The 8,373-nt window shown below is 50.6% G+C and overlaps 1 protein-coding gene across 1 annotated transcript in view; it reads right to left on the minus strand.

The window, feature by feature from the left end:
• The window catches only part of LOC128272904 (insulin gene enhancer protein isl-1-like), a 28,129-nt gene extending 22,056 nt beyond the window's left edge, over positions 1-6,073 (minus strand). Inside the window, exon 1 of the mRNA XM_053010787.1 lies at positions 5,926-6,073. Within this exon, the coding sequence (XP_052866747.1) occupies positions 5,926-6,073 (148 nt within the window). The remainder of the gene's footprint in view (positions 1-5,925) is intronic.
• Between the last annotated feature and the right edge of the window lie 2,300 nt (positions 6,074-8,373).

Here is an 8,373-nt window from a genome sequence, read left to right on the forward strand (position 1 = left end):
CGAAATTGATCGATAAAACGGAACGGAACGGAACCGATGTCCGATGCTTACACCGGTTGGGTTCCCGTGTAAACAAGGCCGGCGGTGGCGTGGCCGGGACGGGCCGGGAAAAGTTATTTGTTCCGGTGTACGGGGTCACAACAAATGCACCATTTCGGAAACGAATATCAAATTCCGGGACGTCCAATCATGGCGATGTAAAAAAAACAACCATCCCGCCCTTTGAGGTGGTCCAAAAATTAATGAAAATACTGGTCAGTGGTGGGGTTCACCTGCAACTTTTCAATTCCCGCCGACTGCCAGCTTCCGATTCCGACGACGCCGTCCGATGATCCGTCCCCGGAGTCCGGCTGTGAGCGATGAACGTAATCAATTTATTATTTGATTCCCACCCCGGCCCGGGACCAATTAGTGATCGGTCGGTCGGGTCGGGTCGGTGTTGGTCGGGTTGGCCAGTAGGCCAGTCACAAACACACACAAGCACACGCACGCACTCTGTTTGTTTACACTTCGTCGATCGAAAACACCGAAACGGTCGATTTCTCAGGTCCGTTCGGCCGTCAACATGCCGTCCCGCCGCCAGGGCGAGGTCCGGCGTGAAGTTCCCGAGGGTCTGTCCCGTCCCCCGTGTGTGTGTGTGTGTTCCCCTGGGAACTTTCTCCGGCGGCCGGACTTTATTCTCCGCGTGGTGTAAGATGAATAATTTCTGGGCGAATGTTGTAATTGAATAAACAACGCAACTCTCTGTGGCTCGTTGCGCTGATCGTCTGCGCAACCCATGGGACGTCGCTTCGAAGCCAGGTGCAGGTGTTGGAAATAATTGGAATATGATTGGAGTTCACCGGGCCAGACCCGGGCAGATCGGGGACTGGCTGGCGGGCAATCCGGGGCATGCCAGCTGCCGCGGTGGTACTTGCCCGATGCTTGTAATGCCGCAGACCGGCGGCCCTGAATGCAAATCGAGACTAAACTAAAATGGATCATCCGTGTGGTGCTGGGTGGTGCTGTGGGAATGGAGATGAAAAACCTTCTCGATGCCGTTTGCGGATGGCTGCGGTTTTGATGTTTGTTTGCCTTCGGTTTCCGACCCAACAAATGAGTCAATCGACGGGGAATCTTCGGCGTTTGAAATTTGGTGACCGAAGCGGCAGTTGATGATTAATTGGCGTGCTAATGGGCGCTCGTCCTGTCTGTTTGTTTCGATGATCTTTCTACAGCAATACATCAACGGAGCTTCCAGAGCTGGTCAATTTAGCAACAGTCCTTAACTATCATTTAAGACTCTAAATATTTTGATTGCAATATACGGTACATCGGTACAGTGTTGCAGTTATTACGGCCGTGCGAGAATCGATACAATGTAACAGCGCGTGGACAGGAAGATTAACTCAGTTGCCCCACATCAAACCAGAAAGGCGACCCAATCTAATCCCTTTCCGCTGCGGAGGGTTGATACATCTTACTGGAATACGCTGCGGACCCAGACGAGATCCCTAAGCCCCACGGTTGACGGAGTGTATGATAAACGACACGATGGGTCCCGGCCTCGGTAAACTGTCGTCGTTGAAGAATTGCCGACTGTCGACGCGCGCGCGCGCGCTGCGGAAAATTTAACTTCAACACGATCCAACGAAGAAAAAAAAAATGAAGAATCCTTGTTATCGGCTACCGGGTAATACAGGTTGGCCCGTTGGAAAATGGATTCCCTCTGGGGTGTGTGTGTGTGGCTACGAAAAGCGAGAGCCCACTATCTTGATCCGAGATCTCCCCGAACTTGCTCGCTGGCCGTGGCCTCGTCGCCGTCGTCGGCGAGGAAGTGTCATGTTAAAAATTGCTGCCGGCCAGCGCCGTTGCCGTTTCCTTCGTTCCACCCAGATGGAGTTGGGTAGTGTTTGGACCCTCCTTTCGTGCCCCCGGCTTGCGCACTGTAAGCCTTTTATTTATGCTAATCCACATGCATATTCCTCACTAATTCTCTATTTTACTGTTTATTAATCATGCGTATGAATAATTCGTACGGCCGCCTTTTTGGAGGCCGCCATCGTCGGCTGGGCTCCGGACGAACCGAGCTCCGTCCGAGGGTTCCGCAGCAGTCCCGGGGAAACGTTGAGGTATGTGCGTTGAAAAATTGTAGCAATTTATTCGCCATATGTCTTGAGCGGTGGTGCGGTGTCGGTTGCAATAACCTCGCACGTCCTTCGCGCGAACGGAAGGGACGAACCGCGAGCCCGGGACCGCGAGGGCTCCGCAATTAAGTACCGCGAGGGCACAATAAAATAAAAAAAACACCCAAAATCTATCGCGCTCGCTCGAAGGGTCTCTCCGCCACATGTGTGGAAGGCGATGCGCGATCGCGACGTTAGTTACACTACATTAAAAAGCCATAAATTGCGCCATCCGCAGCGCGACACCGCACCGAAAGATGCAGGAGATTGTGCAAAACGGTCACCCAGGGTGTTCACCGGAATCTGAACCCGGGAATCGCTTCTCAGAAGCTGGCCGGCGGCCACGGCACGGGGGCAATTAAATAATTTTCCTTCGCTATCTGCCGCGGCGCGGGTCACGAAAAATCGCGTCTTTGAACTCGCGAAAATCGTTAAAACTCAACCCAATCGGGGACCTCCTGAATGGGGCGATCGGACACCGGCTGGCCTCTCTAATCAAGCGCGCAATTCCCTGACCGCGTAATGAACACATGGTGGCCAGCACACGCGGCCCGTCCACCTCTCTCTCTCCCCCTTTCTCTGATGAGGCTGAAGGAGAGCAAAGTTCAAACGAAAAAAGGAACGTCGCCGTCGTCGTCGTCGTGCCGGGTCCGAGACAGCAAAAAGAAACCGACCGACGACGACGCAGACGACGGGGCCCTTTCGTAGATCGTGTGTGTGATCGTAAAATAGTGTGAACTTTATATTCACCTTAAATTATCTGGTCGTTTATCGGGTTTTATGGAGGTTCCTGTTTAGGAGACGGTTCCCATTTCTTCTATGACGAAGACGCCGCCGTCGTTACTTTTATGCCGAGCACACCGGGGACACCGACATTCCGCCGGTTCAGACGGTCCCCACCCATCTCTTGGGTCGGATGATGCTGTCGGCAGTGGAACCACCACCACCTGGAACCGTTTGTCGATCGCTGCTGCAGCCTTGACCGGTGCCAACATTCGGTCTTCGGACGACTGATGGCAGTGCTACATTATGATGTACTCGCGCGGCCCTTCTCGCGAGTACCACACGTAATTGAACCCGCGGACGATGGTGGCATTGTTGGCCGACTTTTATTACGATTTTTCTTCTCCGCCGAAGTCCGGGCCGCCCATTAACGAGACGGAGCTTAGTTTGAGTAGTTTTTATAGTTCGGAGTGGAAACATCTTTATGCCCGCGGCTCCGGGGTGTGTGTACTTTGGAGGGCCCTCACACGCGCGATTTGAACAACTTAACTAACTACGCGGTTCGCCAACGGAATGCCACGTCGGTGGCATGAGGCCCTTCGAGTTGTTTTAGTTCTTAGGACGTTCAAACGTAGAAACCAGCGCACAAACCGTCGCTTGTGCTAATGATTTTAAAAGAAAGGTATTTTTATAAACAGTTTATTCGTTGCATATTAATGATTTTCATTAATTTGTTTAATGTTGGGTAAGTTTCGATCGATGCAAGATAAAGCCTTTGTGAGTTGGTAAATGGCCAAAGGGATAGGCATTCAAATAAAAGTATTATTACAGGAAATCTATTCATCTTTAGGTTGAGAAAATAATTATTCCGTTTGCCTTCGTTGTTGCACTGTAAGTCACTTCGCTTTGGAATAATTACATTATTAAAACGAGTGTGTTTAAGCTTCTACATGGTGCATAATCATTATAAGATCTATTGAAATGTCAAATAACTCCGCTATTTATCAGTCCATTTTAGAAAATCAGCCAGATTCTGAAACGTTAGTCTATGCCGTTTTAGTCATATGTCGATTTACACCAAAAAAGCGGGCTGAAATTGTAGCACTGTACATTGAAAATAATCGTTCAACTGTGAAAACTGTGCGTGCTAATTGTTGCCGAATTTCTTCTGACTTCTTCCGATTCTTTGACTTCTTTTTCGATCGATATTATATTCTGATTGAATTGTCAATAAACGGCATTCTATACTCTAAATAAATCTTGACAAATTTGTCAAAACTCACTAAAAAATGGCGGAGTTATTAAACATTTCAATAGGTCTTATCATGATTGCGCACCTTGTACAATACCGATTGGTTTCGAAACAATCCTTATCAAAAGTTCTGACTTATTTGAATGGAAAACACAACGCAAGTTGCACAACCGATGGCGCTGTTTCGTAATGTGTTCGGTATGTGGCTCAACTGGGCACAACCACAGCGAAAAAAAGGAACCAAGCACAACAGTGCAGTGTCAGTGATTGACATGTTCAAACAATCACAACAAGACAGATGGAGGAATAAATATTACTCAACAAACGTTCTCGTTGTTCGTTGGTACCCCAGGATGCCCCGCAGGGCCTCAGGAGACAGACTCTGTCCGCGTGTGTGTGTATTTTTAAAGCCAAAAAGGTTCAACTACTGCCACGCGGCGCGTTCTACACATGTTTCGATGTTGCGTGTGTCTCGCGCTGTCGCCGAGACGCAGCGAGATTTTCGCCGTTTTCTTCCCGACCGACCGACGGAGAAAACCAGGAAACTAACGGGGGCCGGAAAAGTGCATTTAGAAGTACAGAGCCCACCGCACCGCACACACGGTGGGCTGCTGCCATTAAAGTGAAGAGACGGAGTCGGAGACGGAGAGAGAACTAGACCAAACAACACCAGGGCATGTGGGGACCGACCTCACCGGGGGTCCGCTCCATCCCGGGGATCGATGGATTCCATTACGGCTAATGGATGGCGGATGAACCAAAAATCACTCCGATCGTCAATAAAACACTTGCTTCCCTCAGGGCGGCCTGTGCTGGCCGATGATGGATGACGCGTCGGATTGTATAACAGCGGGCCATCGTCGCCCTTCCGTGCGCCCGCGACATGTTTTGATGAGTCGTCCCTCTGCCAGGCCAAGATTGACACTTTCGGGCGGCGGCGGGACTCGCACGCGTAATGCGTACTTTGTTTATTGGAGATCCACGCCAGCTGTTCCGCCGTTCCGGGCGTAATGGAGCAGTCGAAGATCCCGCAGACATCGCGGAGATCAGACGAAGCATAGGCTGGCCGACTCGCCGATGGTGCCAAAATAGCATCTCGCGAGTGTCCGACTGGGGGACCGGCGAAGTCCTGAAGAACTCCGGATCCCGACCGGAGCGATATTGCACAGTTTCGCCAACTACCGACGGGGTTTGGTGCGTTCCGATCCGGAGGCTCGTCGACCGGTTCGCGAAGACATTCCTGGCCCAGCCGGTGCACCTGATCGATGAAAAAGGTGTGATGGCGAGGTGTGGGAAACTCCCAAGGGCCGGCAGAACTGGAACTGGTCCCGTGTCCCGAGAGCGCGGTTTGGGGTTTCCCGGCCGGCAAACGGGCAAAACGGGCTAATTATGCGTGGCCAATATGCACCCGTAATGTTGGGGAGAAAACAGGAGTTAAGTAATGTTAAGCCCATGTAAGTGGTCTATTTAGCATTTCGGGTGGCCAGGTGGCCCCACGGGTCGCTGATTATGTCTTTAGTGTCGATAATAAAATATTTAATCGGGATTAAAAAATGGATAAAATATTCATAACCTTGTTCGCGTACGAAAGTCGGCTGAACATAATTTTGTTTAAAACTAGCTCATACGAATTCTATGACCTCTAATGTCACTAATTGTAACAAATTGTTTTGAAGCTCAATTCTTCATAAAATCTTCAAGAATTAGCCCAACTAATGCTCCGCAATCTAATGCAATGATCAAACTCCAGCATCCAGCACAGTTTGCTGTTTGAGGGACACTTACTTGGGTGGATGTTTGGCCCATGGCAACCGCTACTGTCCAGCGGGTCCAGGTGATGGTTCATAACCAGCGACGGCTGCACCAGGCCACCTCTATGGTTGTGCAAGGGAAGTTGGTGTGCCAAGGGGCCACCGATCTCTGCCATTACCATATAGGATGCGTTTGGTGGGAATGATGTGGCTGACCGATCGGGACTGTGCGCACTGTCGGCGACACCGGGCTGCTCTCGGCCTCCGTCTTCCTTGCTCTGACCAATGGCGACGGCGAGGCGACGGATCGCGACCCTCACACTGGTAGCCTTTCGGGGTTTTTTCTCCACTTCAGCACACACTAAGGCACACACTGAATGCGGAACTTCCGGAATTTGGGAACGCGAACGGTGGGAACCACCGTGTGCTCCGAGGGTGGTTGTTTTTTGTGCAACAACAGACAATTCAACAACAATTTACAGACACACACACATACACACACACGGCCGGAAGTGGCCACTAGCTCCCGATCCGATCCGGCATCGATCGATTGCACATCTTGCACAACAAAAACTGCAATTGTCACGTTTCGGAGGGATCTCCTGAGATCCGGATCTTCGGCTTCTTCCTCTGTGGTACTCCGATTACGCTCCTTGGGATCCTTGGGTTTATCGTTGACACACTACGCGCCCGCTAACTCGTTTGTTTTTTAATAATCAGCATCAGCAGCACTACTGGTTCCGGTTGACAAACACGCGCCCGAGCGACCGAAAGGGAGGGATAGCAGGACCCCGCACACGTTCGAAACACGCCACAATGCGCACAAATCGGACGCGCGCGTACGCAAGAACGGTAGAAACGGAACTTTTTCAAATTCAACTTTAGCAGGGTTTGGATTTTCGAACCTGACTCGCAAGTCAGGTTCGAAAATGTTCCGAATTCTAACTTTCGCTTCGTTTACGCACACCAATGGGGCCGATTGTCGAGGTGTGTGTGCCGCTTTCGTATATAGAGCGTGGTTTACACAGCGAGTCGTTGTGTTGGTGTTGGCCGCCGCCCTCTTTGATTATCGATCGCTTTGGATTGGTCGCGACGGTGTGTGCGTGTGCTCCCGAGTGGCTCCTTTTCTCTCTTTCTTTCTCAAGGGTTCAGTGGTGCCTTTCCTATGCGCCGAAGCGAGACGGAGCACGTGGTTCGAAGTACTCGCGTGGAGAACAAAATGGTCGACGCGAAGAACTTGTGCGATTGGAAAAAAGGAAAGTCCAGGAAAGTTGGGAAGTTTTTCCGTCTTGGGCCGTTTTTCCGTCCGTTTTTCCGTGGTGCGATTCGTGGTGAATCGCCGGACAATGAGCCGGACCGGACGGAACTTCACGAACCTTATACAATCCCCGGGGAGGTCATTGCACGTGATTTCACGTGCGACGACGAAAGGTGCTGGCCAGAGCCTTCCGTTGAAAACGGTGTTTTGTCGCACGGTTTCCTTTCTGCGCAAGACAGCCGGATCCGCTATTTTACCTTGGCCCCCCTCCGGTACGTCTCCTGTGCCGTGTGCTCTCTCTCTCATACGCTCGAAACTCGCTTCGACCACGAAGTTTTTTAATTTTCCTAATGGATATCGATTAGAGGAAAACTCAGCGCCACGGCGGTGAACAGGGGATTGCGTATACCGCTCGGGCCCCCCTTGGGCCGTGTTTCTTGGCCGTCGCGTTTTACCCCTTTTTTCGGTGGCCCGTACCCCGTTTTCTTTTATGGACGTTTCTGGGCGAAAAAAGGCGAATCTAAGGTCTGCTAGTCGCGTTCTTCTGGCAACGCTCGAACCCCGGGTGTCGGTCGGTGAGCTAAAGCGCGTCTCACTCACCAAATGAAACGTGTGCCACATAAAACGGGACGGAAGGCATCGATTCGAATTGCTCCGCGCTTCCCGGAAGTGGAGCCATTTTTATTCGCTGCGAAACAGTGCGAAAATAGCGCACGTACCGGGCTAAGAGTGTGTGTGTGTGTCTGTGTGACGGGTAGTGTAGTCAATTTAAAGCCACACTGGCAAATGGAAATTTTGTCGAACTCGGCCACCAGATTAAAGTGACGCACGGAATCGATGGTTGACACGGTTGAGAATCTTTCACATGCCCGTTGGGTTGGCGGATTTATTTGATAATAATTCAAGAACCAAACTTTGGATCTAGTTTAGTTCTAGTGCGCTTTTATGGACAATCAAACGGGTTTTATTGAACTTTAGTGGCGTAAATAAGGTCAATGTCCGCCTAGGAACACTTCGATCAACGCAATTTTCAACATTTTTGTGGCCACGAAATAATTTGAAACAGTTTTCTTGGACTATCATGGTGTGGTGCATCATGAATTCCTTCCAAATGACCAAACTGTCAACAAAGAATACTGTTTGAGTCATTTGCGTAATGCTGTGAGTCAAACAAGACCTGATTTCGTGGATCTTGCCTCACGGGGAAGTTGTTGCACAACATTT

The sequence above is a fragment of the Anopheles cruzii genome, chromosome 3 (assembly GCF_943734635.1).
Source record: "Anopheles cruzii chromosome 3, idAnoCruzAS_RS32_06, whole genome shotgun sequence".
Lineage (NCBI taxonomy): Eukaryota > Metazoa > Arthropoda > Insecta > Diptera > Culicidae > Anopheles > Anopheles cruzii.